The sequence below is a fragment of the Salvelinus alpinus genome, chromosome 5 (genome assembly GCF_045679555.1).
Source record: "Salvelinus alpinus chromosome 5, SLU_Salpinus.1, whole genome shotgun sequence".
NCBI classification, from domain to species: domain Eukaryota; kingdom Metazoa; phylum Chordata; class Actinopteri; order Salmoniformes; family Salmonidae; genus Salvelinus; species Salvelinus alpinus.
In genome coordinates, this window is record NC_092090.1 from 46,287,830 (window position 1) to 46,309,323 (window position 21,494).

Consider the following 21,494-nt stretch of genomic DNA (forward strand, 5'->3'; position numbering starts at 1 on the left):
CCTGGCCCACTCATTGCTGCACCCCTGCCCAGTCATGTGAAATCCATAGATTAGGGCCTAATGCATTTATTTCAATTGACTGATTTCCTTATGTGAACTGTACCTCAGTAAAATCCTAGAAATTCTTGCATGTTGCGTTTATTTTTGTTCACTATAGTATATACACAACTGAAATATTAAAGTAACGTGAATAAATTATGTTTAAGTGATAAGCCGTAATGGGCAGTCAGTCACTACCATCATGGGACTTTTATTAAATGTTTTGGTGCATTTAATGTTCCTCAAAAATCAGCGACACTGAAATTAAAAACCTTGATATTAAAAAAAATAAAAAAAATAATCAAACCGAAACTGAACTGTTTTCAAAAAGCAGTTATCGCTCAGTACTATTGGACAAATACCAGGCTTGCTAACGTGTACCTGTAAACCAGGGGTCGTGAACTGGCGGGCCACATTTTACATTTTTTATCGTTTTTGGAAATTAAAGACTGTAAAGTCACTAGGAATTCACCTCCAAAATGATTTTAATTTAGGAAATCTTTTCCCAAGTATTTCCGCTCATAAATAGAGACGTGATTGTGTACCAATGTAATCAAGGTTTGAAATGATTGTTCTTGTCAAATAGAATATCTGTTTGTGCTTCTTGCGTCAATTTGCAGAGTACAAATGATTTATAATTATGTTCCGGCCCCCCGACCATCCGCTCAAGAAGAAGCAGCCCGCTGCTGAATCTAGTTGATGACCCCTGCTTTAAACCCTCTGGGCCCTGTGCTTTGTACATTAACAACAATCAAGCCAGACAGCAGAGATATTACAGTTAGATAGGACTCATTGCATGACTTTACTGAGGACGGATCAATAATTCATAACCCAGGATTGGTGCATTGCTTGGTTCAGAAAATGAATTGGACATGTGAAAAGATAAGGCATTCTCAACAATTATGTGTGTTGCTGGGATGCAACAGTTTTGACAACAACAAAGTGAACACATGCTTGTCTGAGATTAGAGGCCTATGATTTTCTCTTATCTAATGTCGTTTTCACTTGAGTCATGGACAACCTGCACAATTTATAGTTGAGTAGTATCAAGGACACTCTTTCTTATTGGTGTTTATTAAGTAAACGATGTGTAGTAGGAAACACCGTCCAGCTGGCAACCAAAGTCAGCTTGCAGAAGCCCGGCCCACAAGGAGTCGCTAGAGTGCGATGGGACAAGGAAATCCTGGCTGGCCAAACCCTCCCCTAACCCGGACGACGCTGGGCCAATTGTGCCCAGCCTCATGTGTCTCCCGGTCACGGCCGGCTGTGATACAGCCTGGGATCGAACCCGGGTCTATAGCGACGCCTCAAGCACTGCGATGAACTGCCTTAGACCACTGCGCCATTCGGGAGGCGATCTCTAGTACTTTTGTATACTTTTTAGTCAGTAGTTCTGAAAGTAGCGCCCACAAGCAAAAAACACTTCCCAAAAATAGTCCCCGACTATGTGCACCACGTCATTGCTCTCTCTCTACTGTGTGTGCATCTTGCTAGCTGTCACTCAAATGGCAAGGGGCTGAAGGTCATTGGCCATATCTCTAATTGCTAGGGGGCAGGCCCACGTGGGAGGAAATGTAGAGAAAATGGCACTGCACGGCTTCCAGAAAACAGTTGCTTTCGACCTAGGGATTTCGTGGCTAATTGAGGTATAACAGTAATTCTGCTCGTAGTTTATACATGTATGAACATATTGACACATCCAGCCCAAAGTGGGAGGTTTAAAAAATATATACTAGTCGCCAAAGTACCGGAGCATGTCTTGTTTGTTTCACAAAAAATATTTTGCATCTTCAAAGTGGTAGGCATGTTGTGTAAATCAAATGATACGAAAACGATACAGAGAACTGATATTTAAAAGTTTTGCTGCCTTTTAAGCATTCTAGTACAGTTAAATAGTTGAAACACATACAGTGGCTTGCGAAAGTATTCACCCCATTGGCATTTTTCCTATTTTGTTGCCTTACACCCTGGAATTAAAATAGATTTTTTGGGGGGTCATATCATTTGATTTACACAACATGCCTACCACTTTGAAGATGTAAAATATTTTTTTATTGTGAAACAAACAAGAAATAAGACAGAAAAAAATACCTTGAGTGTGCATAACTATTCACCCCCCTAAAGTCAATACTTTGTAGAGCCACCTTTTGCAGCATTTACAGCTGCAAGTTTCTTGGGGTACGTCTCTATAAGCTTGGAACATCTAGCCACTGGGATTTTTGCCCATTTTTCAAGGCAAAACTGCTCTAGCTCCTTCAAGTTCGATGGGTTCTGCTGGTGTACAGCAATCTTTGTCATACCACAGATTCTCAATTGAATTGAGGTCTGGGCTTTGACTAGGCCATTCCAAGACTTTTAAATGTTTCCCCTTAAACTACTCAAGTGTTGCTTTAGCAGTATGCTTAGGGTCATTGTCCTGCTGGAAGGTGAACCTCAGTCCCAGTCTCATCTCTGGAAGACCGAAACCAGTTTTCCTCAAGTATTTCCCTGTATTTAGCGCCATCCATCATTCCGTCAATTCTGACCAGTTTCCCAGTCCCTGCCGATGGAAAAACATCCCCACAGCATGATGCTGACACCACCATGTTTCACTGTGAGGATGATGTTCTCGGGGTGATGGGAGTTGTTGTTTGTGCCAGACATAGCGTTTTCCTTGATGGCCAAAAATCTCAATTTTAGTCTCATCTAACTAGAATACCTTCTTCCATATGTTTGGAGTCTTCTACATGCCTTTTGGCGAAGACCAAATGTGTTTTCTTATTTTTTTCTTTAAGCAATAGCTATTTTCTGGCCACTCTTCTGCAAAGCCTAGATTTGTGGAATGTACGGCTTCAAGTGGTCTATGAACAGATACTCCAATCTCCGCTGTGGAGCTTTGCAGCTCCTTCAGGGTTATCTTTGGTCTCTTTGTTGCCTCTGATTAATGCCCTCCTTACCTGCTCTGTGAGTTTTGGTGGGCAGCCCTCTCTTGGCATGTTTGTTGTGGTGCCGTATTCTTTCAATTTTTATAATAATGGATTTAATGGTGTTCTGTGGGATGTTCAAAGTTTCTGATATTTTTTATAACCCAACCCTGATCTGTACTTCTCCACAACTTTGTCCCTGACCTGTTTGGAGAGCTCCTTGGTCTTCATGGTGCCGCTTGCTTAGTGGTGTTGCAGACTCTGGGGTCTTTCAGAACAGGGGTTGTGTGTATATATACTGAGATCATGTGACACTTAGATTGCACACAGGTGGACTTTATTTAACTAATTATGTGATGTCTGACGGGAATTGGTTGCACCAGATCTTATTTCGGGGCTTCATAGCGAAGGGGGTGAATACATATGCACGGACCACTTTTCATTTATTTTTTTCACTTCACCTATTTGGACTATTTTGTGGATGTCCATTACATGAAATCCAAATAAAAATCCATTTCAATGACAGGTTGTAATGCAACAAAATAGGAAAAATGCCAATACTTTTGCAAGGTACTGTACACACACACTGATCAAAAAGTTATTTCATCATACATGTCAAGCAGTGAAGTTTCAGCTCTGTCTGTGGCCTCTCTTCCTTGGTGCGCACTGTCACTGTGTTTGTTTGACATCGGTTTTGCACATCGGCGTTAAACTGGACATCGGGCTGAAGTTGAGATTTTTAGCTAATATCGTCCGATTCCGATATGCTTACCAATTTATGTAGTGCATCCCTACTTTAAACACTTTTTGGCATGATGGCGTAGCTATGGACATCTGCCTTGTAAACAGTCCTGAATCTTGGAGCCTTTCAACAACACAGCTAGCGAATTGTATATGTCGGTGTACTTCGTGTCAGAAAGCAGTTTTTCACCTTTACACCCCAGGGTAGTTGTAATCTAAACAAATGCCTTGTTCATAGATTGATAACACATTGACCTAGCTTCTCTCATCCCTTGACTTTGTTGTGCAAATTATTCAGAGAAGCACAAAGTAACTCAGACTAGCAATTCCTTTTTTAAATGTAGGCCAAGGAGATGGCAGTATTTTTAGGTTCACTCATTTCATATCGTCTTTTAACGCAATAAGTCAAATCACTCTACTCTAGTAGCTGTGCATTCTATGTAACGTTCTCTAGGTTGCCTGCCCTTGTTTGCATCCAGAAAGAATGTCTATGCACAGTCTAGCCGACATGCAGTGCCTGTAATTCATTTGTTTTAAAATCATTCTTACGTCTCCAATTTTGTCATGTACATTTCGATTTCTTTCATATCTTCCACATGCATGTTACACTTTTTCCTCTGTCAAACTGTCTTTGTCTCAGTCACTGTAAGTCCTTTCCATCCACTGTTTGTTTTTCTTGTGACTCATGAGTATCATGTTTGTCCTGTGCTGTTTGGTGTATTTCTGTAGTGATTGTGAAAGGCACTGGATGGATAGCATCGACGCTGAAGTCTTGTACCTGTCCACGGAGCAGCATGGGCAGCCACAATGTGAGCTTCCCCACACTGCCCTGGAGGTACCCACCATGGGAGGGTAAGAACTCTTTCTCTCCCTTGCTTTTTCCCCTTCAATGGACCCTCTGCCTACACTGGTATGCTTTGGTTTGACATGCCACGCAAGGGCTCATTCACAAGGACACTATAGTAGTAGATACTAGTTGGGCCTACAAGTAGTGGTTAAGAATTGCATGTGAAGCATGGTAGTGTATCAAGATTCTAAAGTTGAAAGGCCTCAGGATGTTTCGAGCAGACATTTTAGAAAATGACTCCCGCATCTGCTATTCTATAATGTAGACACTAGTGTTGCGCTGTATACTGAAACTTCAGTACCAAACTGTTTTTCATGTTCTAGTATTGAAAAGGTACAGGAATTTTTATTTCGGTACTTGTGTCAAATGTGTGTCTCGGATCAACTCTCTCTGCACAGCCAATGTCCCCCGTATAGTGCGAGGCGCACGCACTGTGCCTGCTCCACTTACTCGTTGCTAGCCTGCACTAGGAGTCTGGGCTACATCATGTTTGCTCCCAACTCATGACGCACAGAAATTGACACACTTGAATAATGCGACACTGCATGTAGAAATGTTGAAACTGTTAATAGTTTTTGCCAAACAATGTCCATAAAGGCTAGAACACTTTACAATGCGAGAAGATACCAGTAGCTTTCAGCTTTGTAAGCTAACTTAGCTTCAGCTGTAAGCTAGCAAGACAACATCAATTGATAATATAAATAACACACAACATGCTGATTTCAAAGCTGATTTCCACCATAAACTGTTGAAGTGCGGGTTCCTCCCCCTCTTGTTTTGGGGGGTCCGGTGTACCCCTCAGATATTTTTATGTAGAAGGACTTGAGAAGCTCAGGTGACTTTTTAAAAGGATATTTTACTCCAAAATAAATTACAATTAAATTATGCTGACACCATCTAAAATATATTTTCCACTTACGGAACTGAGCCCAATAACATATTGGTGAAATTATTTGTTCAAATTTATTTGTACATATTGGACCATGCATATAGCCTATGCTTGGTCCATATTAAGAGGTATGCCATTAGCAATAAGCATTATAACCAGTAGGCCAACTGATGAAGCATAAATAAACTATAAATAAATAGGCTGAAGCATGGGGTTGCGTATTTAAGCAATAAGGCATAGTGGGTGTGGTATATGACCAATATTCCACGGCTAAGGGCTGTTCTTAGGCACAAGCGGAGTGCCTGGACACAGCCCTTAGCCGTGGTATATTGGCCCTATACCGCAAACCCCTGAGGTGCCTTATTTCTATTATAAACTAGCTACCAATGTAATTATAGCAGTAAAAATATACGGTCTAATATACCACGGCTGTCAGCCAATCAGCGTTCAGGGCTCAAACCCTGCGTTCAACCTTTTGGGCTAATCATTAGCCTAGTCCCAAATGTGATATTTAACTAGTTAGCATCCTATTGATGAATTTTATGTCTAAAAATGTTTTTCATAAACACAGTGAATATACTGTATTGTAGGCCAACTTGGTTAAATTGGGGTAACGGACAACCGGGGTAATACGCCCCCTGCCTGTACTTATTACAGAAACCACTTAATGTCACAATTTTCTTCCCTCCCAACACTTTCCCTGGTTGCCACAACTTTTGCACAACAACAAAAATGTAATCTGTCTAAATTTTGTCAATGGCTCAATCACATTTATTTAAAAAGCCCTTTTTACATCAGCAGATGTCACAAAGTGCTATACAGAAACCCAGCCTAAAAATCTCAAACAGCAAGCAATGCAGATGTAGAAGCACGGTGGCTAGGAAAAACTCATTAGAAAGGCAGGAACCTAGGAAGAAACCTAGAGGAACAAGGCTCTGAGGGTTGGCCAGTCCTCTTTTGGCTGTGCCGGGTGGAGATTATAACAGTACATGGCCATTTTAAGGACCGATTTGTTCAAACGTTCATAGATGACCAGCATGGTCAAATAATAATCAGAGAGTGCAACAGGTCAGTACCTCAGGAGTAAATGTCAGTTCAGCATTCAGAGGTCGAGACAGCAGGTGCAGTAGAGAGAGAAAGTCAAAAACAGCAGGGCCGGGACAAGGTAGCACGTCCGGTGAACAGGTCAGGGTTCCATATCCGCAGGCAGAACAGTTGAAACTGGAGCAGCAGCATGACCAGGTTGGCTGGGGACTGCCAGGGAGTCCTGAGGCATGATCCTAGGGCTCATGTCCTCCAGGAGCGATGGTGGCGTTTTACCCTACAATTGACCCGTTACATTTAGCCCCACTCTCCCCTATGCATTTGGAGAGAATTGCACTGCTGCTAAAAACTCAGTTGAAAATTGTGCAGTTCGGTATATTTAGGAGTTGAGAAATAAAGTTGGAATGCAAAGCTGGGATCCCCCCCTTTTCAACAAAGGCCATTTAAAACGGCAATTTTCGCAATTGCAAGTATTGTTGTGCGTTGACTGCTTGTCCCTCCCTATGGCACTCGCAACTTGAATGCGCCTCAAGGAATATTTCTCTCGCATAGAACACACAACAAGCCAACTAAGTAAATGGATAAAATATCATATGGGGCCCATCTGATTTTCCTATTCATTACTTGTTTTGTTTGCAGAGGAAAAGTAAATGTGGATAGATCTAGCATCTTCAAAGTGTGCCTCGGCAGAGTTATTATTTTGGTCTGGCGGCAATGATTTTGGTGTGGCACAGCGCCACAGTAAAATGACTGCTGCGGAAACACTGTCGTGATACTAAACTTGGTTTCGAAGTCAATTTTGGTATCGTGACAACACTTAGACACATGGTGACAATAGCTTAGTTCTACACCACTATATGCCATTAATCAGTATGCATTCATAAGTTAGGCCAATGTCTCCTATTCCCCATATCATGTCTGTCTGTGTAGTCTACTTGTTGTCCACCATGATGAAATCGGGAAGGGAACTGTGGATCTGTCTCCGTCTGTTAGTGCTTTCGTACATTAGTTTGTTCGTACGTGATATCTCTGACAGCACTGGGACGATTTTAACCCACTAGAGTCGATGTCCGCGCCACAGTGAATCTAATTAGCATCTAAAAAAATCCCCATAAAATCGGTCTGTTTTAAACTAGGGATTTTTTTGTTGTTGCATTGCATCTGTCTCAATCCGCCGATGTCGCACTTCCGCATCTGCGGTGAAAGGTGATAGATGGAGCGGTATTTGTCAGACCATGAGACATACCGAAAATCCATCTTCTCACAAAATCATCGGAAGCATCCGAACAGTTTGGACTACAAACTATTATGTTTTAAATAGACTCACTCGTTATGGTGTTCTCCGTTTTGCTCTACAACCCCCCCCCCCCCCCCAACTTCTGTCTGTAGCGTCCAAACTGTTACTTCTCCGCTTTAAACGCCGCTCTAAAATGTGCAGTTTTGTCACAACACAATGCCGCAGATGTCTCAAGTTTAGAGGGAGCGGGCAATTGGCATGCTGACTGCAGGAATGTCCGCCGGAGCTGTTGCAGGAGAATTGAATGTTAATTTCTCTACCATAAGCTGCCTATAATGTCGTTTTTGAGAATTTGGCAGTACATCCAACCGACCTCACAACCGCAGACCACAGGTAACCACGGCAGCCCGGGGACCTCCACATGCGGCTTCTTCACCTGCGGGATCGTCTGAGACCAGCCACCCAAACAGCTGATGAAACTTGATTTGCACAACCGAAGAATTTCTGCAACTTGTTGTCCTCACCAGGCTCTTGACCTGACTGCATTTTGGCATCATAACCGACTTCAGTGGGCAAATGCTCACCTTCGATGGCCACTGGCACGCAGGAGAAGCGTGCTCTTCACGGATGAATCCTACTTGCAACTGTACCGAGCAGACGTCGTGTGGGCGAGCGGTTTGCTGATGTCAACGTTATAAACAGAGTGTCCCATGGTGGTGGTAGGGTTATGATATGGGCAGGCATAAGCTACAGAAAACTAACACCATTGCATTTTATTGATGGCAATTTGAATGCAGCAGAGATACTGTGACGAGACCCTGAGGTCCATTGTTGTGGCATTTGTCCGCCGCCATCACCTCATGTTTCAGCATGATAATGCACGGCCCCATATCGCAAGGATCTGTACACAATTCCTGGAAGCTGAAAATATCCCAGTTCTTCAATGGCTTATAAACTCACCAGACATGTCACCCATTGAGCATGTTTGGGACGCTCTGGATCTACGTGTATGACAGCGTGTTCCAGTTCCCGCCAATATCCAGCAACTTCGCACAGCCATTGAAGAGGAGTGGGACAATATTACACAGGCCACAATCAACAGCCTGATCAACTAACTATATGCGAAGGAGATCTCTCGCGCTGCATGAGGAAAATGGTGGTCACACCAGATACTGACTGATTTTCTGATCTACGCCCTTACCTTAAAAAAAGTATCTGTGACCAACAGATGCAAATCTGTATTACCAGTCGTGAAATCCATGTATTAGGGCCTATTGAATTTATTTCAATTGAGTGATTTCCTTATATGAACTGTACCTCAGTAAAATCTTTGAAATTGTTGCATTTTGCGTTTTATATTATTGTTCAGTTTAGATGTATTTCATAATGTTCCCCATAATGTTCCCACATAGACGTTGCTTTCATCAAACGCTTGTGTGCGTGCATGCTTCCCACCAACCCAGGAACATTCCCACATGCTATATCTCAGACCACACTGGGCCGATTTTGACGAAATGTGGGTGAATGATGCGTCTTGCCATAGAGATCTGGCATTTACAAAATGACACTGATTGGCACAAGGCGGGAGCTATAGTAATTATCTGAAATATGTTAGTCACACGGTATATCTCAGTTGGACCAAGGGAAACATTGTATAGAAATGGTCAAGAAAGCTTGAAAGCAGTGTTTTCTATAATTTAAGTGGGGTGTATTAAATCGTAATAGTGGTTTTGAAACCCCTCTGGTTGTTGTGATGGCGCAAACAAAAGAAAGGGAAAGGTTATAGAGCCATCCACTGCAAAGGTTGTTAACACCGGTTTCCCTCCTTGTTTATGTGTTCTCTGCCATGCCTGTGGGTTTCCTAAGGTCAGGGGGTTAGGGTGGGGAGTTAATGCGACCAATGTCATATGACCCAGCCCCCACCCACCCACTGCCACAGAACAACAGGGTGACCGAGTCCCAGTGCCGGAACCTGATTGTCTCCCAGCTTCATATTAGTGCAGGGATTACCAGCTCGCTCCCGTTCCCCATTCATTCCGGACAGTCACTCGTCCTTATCAGCATCAATCTGACACTCTATTTATCTGACGCTGCACCCAGTTCTGCTTGGCTAAGAGAAATGCTCACAAAAAGCCCCAGCCCATCAGCACTTTTTTTTGTGGGACCCAGGGCCACAGCTTTCAGTGGCCTGCCTACTCTTCTGTTAATCTAGACCCAGTTTGTTGGACAGTGAGGATTTGTTGTGTGTTCTACTCTGGTTCAAAGTTTCACCGTTGTCCAATTAATTGAATTTGTCGGTTCTTTACCATTTTTTGTTACTTCTCGTAGTTTTGCATCAGCCTCCATGTAGTTTCGCCATAGTTTTTCCACAACAGCCTCTCCTATGCTTCTTTCCACAAGTTCACACTCTTGAAGAAAAGTTTCTGAGCAGGCTCTAGTAATTTGCTGTGTATCTTGACTTATTTTCTGGTGTGAAAAAGTGAGCTATCTTTTTTTTTTTTACTTTGGAAAAGGGGAGAAACACAAAAACATGGCCTCTTTTAAACTGGATTTTTTGCCAGAGATGATGGTGGACCATTGCTCTTTGAATTCTAGTCCTGTGTAAGTAGTTTTTCTTCTTTCTAGCAAAGGGTTAATAGCCTATTGCTAAAGTGCTTTTCAGAAATGAATTTGAGGTTTAGTTTTTTACATTAGTTTTGGTGTCATGTTGGTGGGGGGAGTAGGCTATAATGTTACCTGTTTGATATATTGGATCCACCTCGTATTCAGTCATGTGTTTTCAGCATCAGTCTATATTGATACTCAATTTCTTGATCTGTAGTTTGGTACCAGCTTGTGACTTGACATTTTTTGTGCTTGCCATAATGTTCCATTCCAAAACTTGGTACTTTAAATTTGATATGTAGATGTCGAATGGGAAAACGGTAGAAGAGCGAGTTTTCAACAGGTGCATACTCCCCAAGTGTCCCCCATAATGGTTCAGAGTCTGTATTTCTTTTGCAGTGTAGTTGGATTTTATTAATTTAGCTGCTGCTTTTATCTAGATCGACTTACAATCAGTAGTTATTGTACATGTCAGAGGCTTTAAAACAAGTATGTTTTGAAGTTTTTGAAGTTTATGCATACCGTAGACTACATATTTCGTGGTCTTACCACTCCACAAATGTCTTGTTAAAAACTATAGTTTTGGCAAGTCGGTTAGGACATCTACTTTGTGCATGAGTAATTTTTCCAACAATTGTTTACAGACAGATTATTTAACTTATAATTCACTGTATCACAATTCCAGTGAGTCAGACTTTGGCTGTGCCTTTTTAAATAGCTTGGACAATTCCAGAAAATGATGTCATGGCTTTAGAATCTTCTGATAGGCTAATTTACATCATTGGGGTCAATTGGAGGTGTACCTGTGGATGTATTTCAAGGCCTACCTTCAAACTCAGTGCCTCTTTGCTTGACATCATGGAAAAATCTAAAGAAATCAGCCAAGACCTCAGAAAAAAATTGTAGACCTCCACAAGTCTGGTTCATCCTTGGGAGCAATTTCCAAACGCCTGAAGGTACCATGTTCATCTGTACAAACAATAGTACTGTAGTATTAACACCATAGGACCTCGCAGCCGTGATACCGCTCAGGAAGGAGACGCGTTCTTTCTCCTAGAGATGAACAGACTTTGGTGCGAAAAGTGCAAATCAATCCCAGAACAATAGCAAAGGACCTTGTGAAGATGCTGGAGGAAATGGGTACAAAAGTATCTATATCCACAGTAAAACCAGTCCTGTATCAACATAACCTGAAAGGCCACTCAGCAAGGAAGAAGCCACTGCTCCAAAACCGCTGTAAAAAAGCCAGACTACGGTTTGCAACTGCACATGGAGACAAAGATCATACTTTTTGGAGAAATGTCCTCTGGTCTGATGAAACAAAAATAGAACTGTTTGGCCATAATGACCATCGTTATGTTTGGAGTAAAAAGGGGGTGGCTTGCAAGTGAAGAACACCATCCCAACCGTGAAGCACGGGGGTGGCAGCATCATGTTGTGGGGTTGCTTTGCTGCAGGAGGGACTGGTGCACTTCACAAAATACATGGCATCATGAGGATGGAAAATTGTGGATATATTGAAGCAACATCTCAAGACATCAGTCAGGAAGTTAAAGCTTGGTCACAAATGGGTCTTCCAAATGGACAATGACCCCCAAGCGAAATTCCAAAGTTGTGGCAAAATGGCTAAAGGACAACAAAGTCAAGGTATTGGAGTGGCCATCACAAAGCCCTGACATCAATCCCATAGAAAATGTGTGGGCCGAATTGAAAAAGTGTGTGCGAGCAAGGATACCTACCAACCTGACTCAGTTACACCAGCTCTGTCAGGAGGAATGGGCCAAAATTCACCCAACTTATTGTGGGAAGCTTGTGGAAGGCTACCCAAAACGTTTGACCCAGGTTAAACAATTTAAAGGCAATGCTACCAAATACTAATTGAGTGTATGTAAACTTCTGACCCACTGGGAATGTGATGAAAGAAATAAAAGCTGAAATAAATCATTCTCTCTCCTATTATTCTGACATTTCACATTCTTAAAATAAAGTGGTGATCCTAACTGACCTAAAACAGGGACTTTTTACCTGGATTAAATGTCAAGAGTTGTGAAAAACTGAGTTTAAATGTATTTGGCTAAGGTGTATGTAAACTTCAACTATATATCTTAATCAATCAGGGGATTGTCTCTGCTGTTACCAAGATTCAGATGCTTGATCTTGCAATAGCCACTTGGCTAGCAAGTTAGCAAACCAAATAAACAGCTGGAGAGAATTAATTTGGCACATTTTTAGAAAGTTAACTAAATAGCTATAACATATAGCTGGCCAACAGTTGTGAATTTCATAGAACTAAGTGTAACTTCATCACCTCACTTATGTTGCACTGCACAGGAGTGACTCTCCTCACACAGCTCCCATTTGCTCATTGTACTTCTTTGTAAACAAACACCTGACCGGCTCAATCAGCTGTTTGGTAAACTTCATAATGAAAAATAATCAGGAGAACGCAATCTGTTTTATCTATTAACCTAGTGCACACGTTGACTGCATTTAAAAAAAATTAAAACATTGATTACAAAAATATTTTGAGCACAAACAATTAAGCACAAACCATGCTTAATTGGAGGGCACAGTTTTACCTTGGACCAGAATGTCCTTCAATGACTAAAAAGTGAACTCTTGTCATGACATTTCAATAGGCAGTTTTGTGTCCGTTGAGATCATATTTCCTGGTATCCTTAAAGTGATACTAAAGGATTTTGGCAATTCGAGTCCGATGAACTCGTGGATATAATTCTTACGTCTGTGTGCAGTTTGAAGGAAGTTGCTAACTAGCATTGTTTGGAAAGTCTATGGAAACTACCTCTTAACTTCCTTTATACTGGATGCAGAGACATAAAAATGGTATCCACTCTCTCTCCGTACTCTCTCGGTCTTTCTCAATGTACAGTGCATTCGGAAAGTGTTCAGACCCCTTCACTTTTTGAAAATGTTGTTATGTTACAGCATTATTCTATAATGGATTAAATAAATGTTCCTCATCACTCTACACACAATACCCCATAATGACAAAGCAAAAACAGGTTTTTAGACAAAAAAAAAGAAGTAAAACAGATATCTTAGTATTCAGACCGTTTGCTATGAGACTCTTAAATTGAGCTCAGGTTCATCCCCTTTCCATTGATCCTCCCTGAGCTGTTTCTACAACTTGATTGGAGTTGCCCTGTAGTAAATTAAATTGTTTGGGCATGATTTGGAAAGGTGCACATCTGTCTATTTAAGGTCCCACAGTTGACAGTGCCTGTCAGAGCAAAAACCAAGCCTTGAGGTCGAAGGAATTGTCCGTAGAGCTCCGAAACACGATTGTGTTGAGGCACAGATTTGTATTTTTACTAGGCAAGTCAGTTAAGAACAAGTTCTTATTTTATAATGACGGCCTGACCCAGACGACGCTGGGCCAGTTGTGCGCCGCCCTATGCGACTACCGATCACAGCCAGTTGTGATACAGCCTGGGATCGAACCAGGGTCTGTAGTGACGCCTCCAGCACTGAGATGCAGTGCATTAGACCGCTGCGCCACTCTGGTTGGATGGGGAGCGTCGTTGCACAGCTATTTTCAGATCTCTCCAGAGATGTTGGAACTCTGTCAGAGTGACCATCGGGTTCTTGGTCACCTCCCTAACCAAGGCCCATCTCCCCTGATTGCACCCTTTGGCTGGGCGGCCAGCTCTAGGAGTCTAGGCGGTTCCAAACTACTTCCGTTTAACAATGATGGAGGCCACTGTGTTCTTGGGGACCTTCAAATTCTGCAGAAATGTTTTGGTACCCTTCCCTAGAACGCAGGAGTGGCTTCGGGACATGTCTCTGAATGTCCTTGAGTGGCCCAGCTCGAGCCTGGACTTGAACCCAATCCTACATCTCTGGAGAGATCTGAAAATAGCTGTGCAACGACACTCCCCATCCAACCTGACAGAGCTTGAGAGGATCTGCAGAGAAGAATGGGAGATACTCTCCAAATACAGTTGTGCCAAGCTTGTAGCGTCATACCCAAGAAGACGCGAGGCTGTAATTGCTGCCAAAGATGCTTCAACAAAGTACTGAGTAAAGGGTCTGAATACTTACGTAAATGTGAGATTTTCTTTTTTTAATACAATTGCAAATATTTCTAAAAAGACGTTTTTTGCTTTGTCAGTATGGAATATTATGTGTAGGTTGATGAAAAAAAACTAACAATTTAATCAATTTTAGAATAAGGCTTTAACATTTCAAAATGTGGTTAAAAGTCAAGGTCTGAATACTTTCCGAATGCACTTCATTCCTACCAACTTTTGAAGTTCAAAAGAACTTCAAAAGAATATCACTATCATTCTCCTCTCCCTCAATTTCCTTGATTATGCCACTTTCTTGTTTTAGTTTTAGGGATATCCTCTAAACCTACCTTCTGGCCTATTTTTAGTAATGGATCATCCTATTATCAATCATTAGTGCTCACTTATCCCCCCACTTTGGTACCTTGATATATTCCTGTCCTATTTGAAATCTTTTGTGCAATCTCAATAAATCTGTCTTACATTTGTGTTCGAAATGTGATATTGGCTTAAACACTGAATATGGTGTCTGAATGCATAAAAATAGAATTAGCCTAGTCAGAATTTGACTACTTAGGTTAGGTTAGACAGTCTTGATTGGATTTCTCTGATGATATGGAGGTAGGTGTTTGTCAACTGAAAACCTAGTTGGTTTGTGCTTGCACAAATTCAAATGATATTTAAATGGCTTTTCTATTAATTCATTCACATTATGGATGGACTTGATGTTCTTTTGTTCTGTGCAGCCTTCAATATTACATGAAATAAATCATTGTTTGGTTATGAAAGATCAGATCTCTCAAAACAAATGTCACATTCAACATCATTCTCTTTAGAGCTATTGGTCTTAGTTGCATAGGTCATTTCTCTGCTGGCAGTATGCATTTGGTGCTGTATGTTTTTGTATGCATTTTAGAATGTTTCCTCAGTCACATCATCTCTTTCAACTGACACTTAACAACTTTACTTGACTACAAGTTATGCAGTGCTACTGAAATAGTCTACACTTTATTGTACCTTTCTGCAAAACAGCCCTTGCTCAGAAGGCACCATTTTGTGAAGCTTCCAGCTTAGTGTATTATGCAATTTGGTTATTTCCAGCAGGGACATATTTAAGGTACCACTGGGGAAGACTGCTTGTTAAATGTAGCTTCTGTTGCCCTAGTTCACGTCATGTAGCCATATTATAACAACCGTTCTCTTTCTCTCTCAGGGCAAAGAAGATGAATGGGACCCTGGACCACCCGGACCAGCCCGACATCGATGCTATCAAGATGTTTGTTGGCCAGATCCCACGGTCCTGGGCAGAGGAACAGCTGCGGGAGCTTTTTGAGCCTTACGGCGCCGTCTACGAAATCAATGTGTTGCGTGACAGGAGTCAAAACCCCCCACAGAGCAAAGGTGACAGTGCTGAGGTGTCCATTACACTTCCTCACCCTATCCAGAATTCCCTGCATTTTTTATATGTATTGGCTGTGTTGCTAAATTCTCTGGAATCCTCTTTCCGGTAGCTAAACAACCGAAGCGTCTGCCTATTTGCAGTATTCTCTACTTTACTACTCCCTCCGCTACCACAGCATATCACACTCTTGGCATTCTCTCAACCATCTTCACCTGGAATGCTTTTCCAACAGTCTTGAAGAAATTCCCACATATGCTGAGCACTTGTTGGCTGCTTTTCCTTCAATCTGCGGTCCAACTCATCCCAAACCATCTCAATTGGATTGAGGTCGGGTGATTGTAAAGGCCAGGTCATCTGATGCAGCACTCCATCACTCTCCTTCTTGGTCAAATAGCTCTTACAAAGCCTGGAGGTGTGTTGGATCATTGTCCTGTTGAAAAACAAATTATAGTCCCACTAGGCGCAAACCAGATGGGATGGCGTATCACTGCAGAATGCTGTAGTAGCCATGCTGGTTAAGTGTGCCTTGAATTCTAATTAATCACAGACAGTGTCACCAGCAAAGCACCATCACACCACCACCTCCATGCTTCACGGTGGGAACCACACATGCAGAGATCATCTGTTCACCTACTCTGCGTCTCACACAGACACGGCGGTTGATACCAAAAATCTCAAATTCGGACTCATCAGACCAAAGGACAGATTTACACCAGTCTAATGTCCATTGCTCGTGTTTCTTGGCCCAAGCAAGTCTCTTCTTATTATTGGTGTCCTTTAGTGGTGGTTTCTTATCAGCAATTTGACCACGAAGACCTGATTCACTTTGTCTCCTCTGAACAGTTGATGTTGAGATATCACTTACTTGAATTCTGAAGTATTTATTTGGGCTGCAATTTCTGAGGCTGGTAACTCAGATGAACTTATCCTCTGCAGCAGGGGTGACTCTGGGTCTTCCTTTCCTGTGACGAAAGAAATTCCACAAATGTACTTTTAACAAGGCACACCTGTTATTTGAAATGCATTCCAGGTGACTACCTTATGATGCTGGTTGAGAGAATGCCTAGAGCAGGCCTTGGAAATTGTTTCCATGGAGGGCCACATTAGACTATATTTTTGCCGTTGCGGGCCAGAATCATATTACAGGATTATACATCATGTGTATGGCTGTGTTGACAGATATATCTACTGTAAATCACGATCAAATATGCTACTTATTTATCTTTTTTAACATGCACAGAAATAAACCACATCCATGTTCTCCTTTTGGTATTTCATTATTAAACATGCAATGAACTACACGGAGGGAATGTACACTGCATTCAGCACCACAGACAGAACTCTTGTTAACGGGTATGCACAAAACACAAGAAAAAGAGAGAGCTCAACATTACATTTAAACTACTCAATCAGTGTGAGGAGTGAAGTCTCTGATGGGCATTGACTAGAGCAGTGAAGTCAGATATAGTTTCTGACGTTGCTATGCGCAGGATTTCTGAGAGGTGAGAGTCAGTAAGAGATGAGCTATCTTATATTTCCTCACTGAAAATGTCTGTTCGCATACATAGGTTGACCCAAACAGTACAAACATCTTCTGAGCATGACTCCTAATCTTTGGGAAGTTTTGTTCATCGAGAGATGCATAGAACCTCGTCAGTGACATTGTTTTGAATAGTTCTCCAATCACTGCATCAGACTGAAGATCGATAAGCTCAAGTTGCAGGTCAGTTGGAGCGTTATCCACTTTGAAGGTGAAACGAGAGGAAACCAACAGCGTGTCATCTTCCAACACTTTGAAATCCTCAAAACAATGAGAACTCACCGTTCAAGCACGCAGCGGCGATGTATTCTTTTCCCGCTGGTCATCTGATAGGGAACAGACTAGTAGTGTTGGAAGGTGGGTGAGATTGTTAGCTTCTACTTGGCGGGTCAGGAGGAGTCATTTTCCCTTGAAGACTTTGACAAGGCTGTACATCTGATGTGCAAAAAGGCCCTTCCCTTGTAGTTTGGAATTCAGTTCATTCATGAGGGCCATGATGTCCACGGTGAAGGCAAAATCAGCCAACCATTCTTTATCTTGCAGTTGAGGGAAATCCACATTTTCCTTTCATTTGCAAAAATTTTGCCAGCTCCGACTTCAGGTCCCACACTCTTTTAAGCACCATCCCCAAACTCATCCATCTCACGTTTGTGGTAGGGAGATCTGCATGACCCAACTCTCTTCCAACAGTGAGACAAACTGCCATGTGGTTTAAAGATTTTGCTCTTATGAAGTCTACCACTTTCGTGGCTATCTACAACATGGCTCATTTTCAGAATACATTTACAGAGCACCTGATGAATAATGCAATGCAGGAAAATAAGTTTCTGATCTGGGTTCAGCTCAGCTACTTGATCTTGTATCCTTTTCTAAAGGCCAATGTTTTTTCCTGTCAAGTTTGGGCAACCGTCAGTGGTCACACTAACTTTTTAGAACTCACACACTTATTAACCTCCAATAAATATTTCCCTGTTGTTGTGCTCTTAATTGACTGCACTGAAGCAAGCTCCTCTGTAATTTCAAAGTCTGGGGTTATGCTTCGTAAGAATATCAACAACTGTGCCGTGTCACGTGCATCAGTGCTCTTATCCAGGGCCAATGAGAAATAGGTGAAATCCTTTACCTTGTCTTTCAACTGTTGTTCCATATTCTCTGCGATGTCCTCAACACACTGTGTCACTGTTCGTCTTGACAGGGAAACATTTTCAAACAGCTCTTTCTTGTCGAGGCAAAGTATTGCTGCAGAGTCAATTAAACATTCTTTAATGAATTCACCCTCAGCGAATGGCTTGCCATGTTTAGCAATTTTGTCGGACAGTTCAAATCAAATTGTATTTGTCACATGCACCGAATACAACTGGTGTAGACCTTAAAGTGAAATAATTACTTACAAGCCCTTAACCAACAATGCAGTTTCAAGAAAATACCTTGAAGTAAGATAAAAATAACAAATAATAATAATTAAAGATGCATAGCTAGCTCTCGCAATTCCGTCGTTTGCTGAATTCAGTTTTGTGAAAAGTCCTTGCTGCTTTTGTAACTGAGAAAGCTACTCTTTCGATGCCCTTGCCCTCTGCTCAGAAGACACATTCCTATATTTCTCTGCATGCTTCATCTGGAAGTGTCAGGACAAGTTGTAGTCTTTCAAGACAGCGATGCTCTCTTTGCACACAGCTTTCCCTGATACCTCAATAAAGAAATATTTTTATGCCCACTCTCGCTGGAACACCCTACATTTATTGTCTGCTTTCCTTTTCTTTGAAATCTTTGAAAAACAAATTTTTGTTTAATTTCTAGCTAGCTACTATTTGTAACTGTGGTGTGTGTGTGTGTCTCAGCCTGTCAGTCACTGTCTGTCCTCGTGCAGTTATTTATACGTGCCTTCAAAATAAATGTCCCACAAGCAATGTGAGTTAAATCATTACAGAAAGGCGAGGTATTCATTGGGCTTTTAATTTGAATAACAAATAAGTTTATGTGGTCTGAGCATAATTCCGCAGGCCATATTAAATCAGGTAGTGGGCCGCATACGACCCCCGGGCCGACCTTTGCCCAGGCCTGGCCTAGAGTGTGCAAAGCTGTCATCAAGGCAAAGTGTGGCAAGTTTTAAGAACCTCAAATATATAATATATTTTGATTCGTTTAACACTTCTTTGGTTACTGTGGGATTCTGTATGTGTTATTTCATCGTTTTGATGTCTTCACTATTATTCTACAATGTAGAAAATAGTCAAAATATAGAAAAACCCTGGAATGAGTGGATGTCCAAACTTCTGACTGGTATTGTATATATATTTTATTGCGGATGTTGGTTCAAATCGCAGGTTTTTATATCAGCTGTTCAGAAATGAGACTCAGATGTAGGCTAGCCTACATCATGTCGATCAAATTGGTTGATAGGAAGGGTTCAGATGAGGGAGAGAAACGTGAAGGGAGGGGGATGTGTGCGTGAAGTAGCGCATGTACAGAATATGTTTTTTAGCTCCGGGGAAGAGGCTTCCAGGGGGGGGAACTGTGGTGGTTACTTTCGGTCGTGCGGCCTTTTTAATAAAGGAGGCATAGATGGCCCACCGATACTCAATGTCATTTTAAAATTGAGTAACATTTACTTTGTCTAACAGCTGTCTATATCCCCATTCCAAACAGGTTGTTGTTTCATAACATATTACGCTCGCAAATCAGCGTTGGAAGCACAAAATGCCCTTCACAACATGAAAATTCTCTCTGGGGTGAGTAGAATTGGTGAAAGTTTTAACTTCATCAGTAAATCGAATAGGCAAAGTATTGGGTAGCTTGACAGGTTGTAGTACAACAGTCAGTGCTGCTGTTCAGCTTTTATCTCGATGTAGGGCTCTATAAAATATCCCCCCCCCCAAATTCCGTTTTCTCCATTTAGTTTTTCCAGGTTTCCATTTCCCCCTTTTTTTCATGTTTTCCCTCTCAAAATCACACTTGTTTAAATAGAGCATCCCATTTAGTTGTTTTATAAGTCCACAACAATGGTTAAACCACATCAGGAGACTGCTTTTGAGGTCTAGATTTTCTACATTTTATTTAGATTTTGGTGTGTATTTACCCTTTATTTTCAATGGCACCTAGCAAGAGGCTGTTTTTGTAGAGCTGATGTGATGATAGAGTTTGCAAAATAAATACTGGATTGATGCAAATAATGATCTCATTCTGCCAGGTAAGCATAGGCTACTTTGTAGTTGACATTTAATTGAGAAGGTTTTTGGGAAAGCCTTTCCATCTACCGGAATACTTATTAGCATCATTGTTAATGCCTAACAAAGTGGTAGATGCGTGCACCGCACATACAGTCAGGGGGAATTCTCGTTGCCTCTTCAGAAAGTTGCAGGAAATACCCATCACTGATGCATTCTGTTCATGTTTTATGATAAACTTGCGATTCTGTCTGCGTTCTCCGCATCGCAGATTTTATAGGGATGCCTACCACACACATCCATTCATACCTATCAAGGCGGTTTCTGTCAGCACTTCTTGCTTCGTTTAAATGCAATGTCTTTCCTCAACAGATGCATCACCCCATTCAGATGAAGCCAGCTGACAGTGAGAAGAATAATGGTGAGTATAGCTACATCTCTGCAGGCAGTGGAGACTGTTGGATGGTGTGGTAATTTGTTTTTACGTTGAAGCCCTACCTCTTAGAAGCTGCCCTTGTTGTTGTATGTTGTCTCTAATGCAGTTAGTCATTGTTTGATGAAACAACCTTTTCTTCCTCATTGTCTCTTTCAGCGGTGGAAGACAGGAAGTTGTTCATAGGGATGATATCGAAAAAGTGTAATGAGAATGACATCAGACTTATGTTCTCGCCGTACGGACAGATCGAGGAATGTAGAATACTACGTGGGCCGGATGGACTGAGCCGTGGTGAGGCAGATTCAGTTCACCTTTCATCGTCATCCACACACACACACACACACACACACACACACCTTCAAGACGCACCCAAACACATTTTACTCTATCAGTTATACTATAAGGACTGGTCGTTGTTTTAACATTAGTCTCTCTACATGCGGTACGTACACACTCACTCTAAAATAGTTGCAAACAGATGAGTGATAAGGAATTACTCTCATTTGTCCTCTCGTTGACAAATCCCACACATCTTCCATACAAATCCTCTCACAGAACATGTGCCAATCTCAAGGTCATCACTTGATAATTCTAGATGTAGCATTTTGACTAAGTTCTAG

General features: G+C 41.7%; 1 protein-coding gene across 44 annotated transcripts in view; it reads left to right on the forward strand.

Moving 5' to 3' along the window:
- The window catches only part of celf1 (cugbp, Elav-like family member 1), a 56,471-nt gene that overhangs the window by 19,006 nt on the left and 15,971 nt on the right, over positions 1–21,494 (forward strand). For 32 of the 44 annotated variants that reach the window (XM_071402111.1, XM_071402108.1, XM_071402105.1 and 29 more), the window contains exons 3-7: positions 4,413–4,535; positions 15,546–15,733; positions 19,921–20,003; positions 20,811–20,859; positions 21,031–21,165. In XM_071402111.1, the coding sequence (XP_071258212.1) occupies positions 4,432–4,535; positions 15,546–15,733; positions 19,921–20,003; positions 20,811–20,859; positions 21,031–21,165 (559 nt within the window). In that variant the 5' untranslated portion in view covers positions 4,413–4,431. Of the gene's footprint in view, positions 1–4,412; positions 4,536–9,370; positions 10,302–15,545; positions 15,734–19,920; positions 20,004–20,810; positions 20,860–21,030; positions 21,166–21,494 lie in introns of those variants that run through there. The other 12 variants (XM_071402143.1, XM_071402140.1, XM_071402138.1 and 9 more) reach the window with 7 other exon arrangements.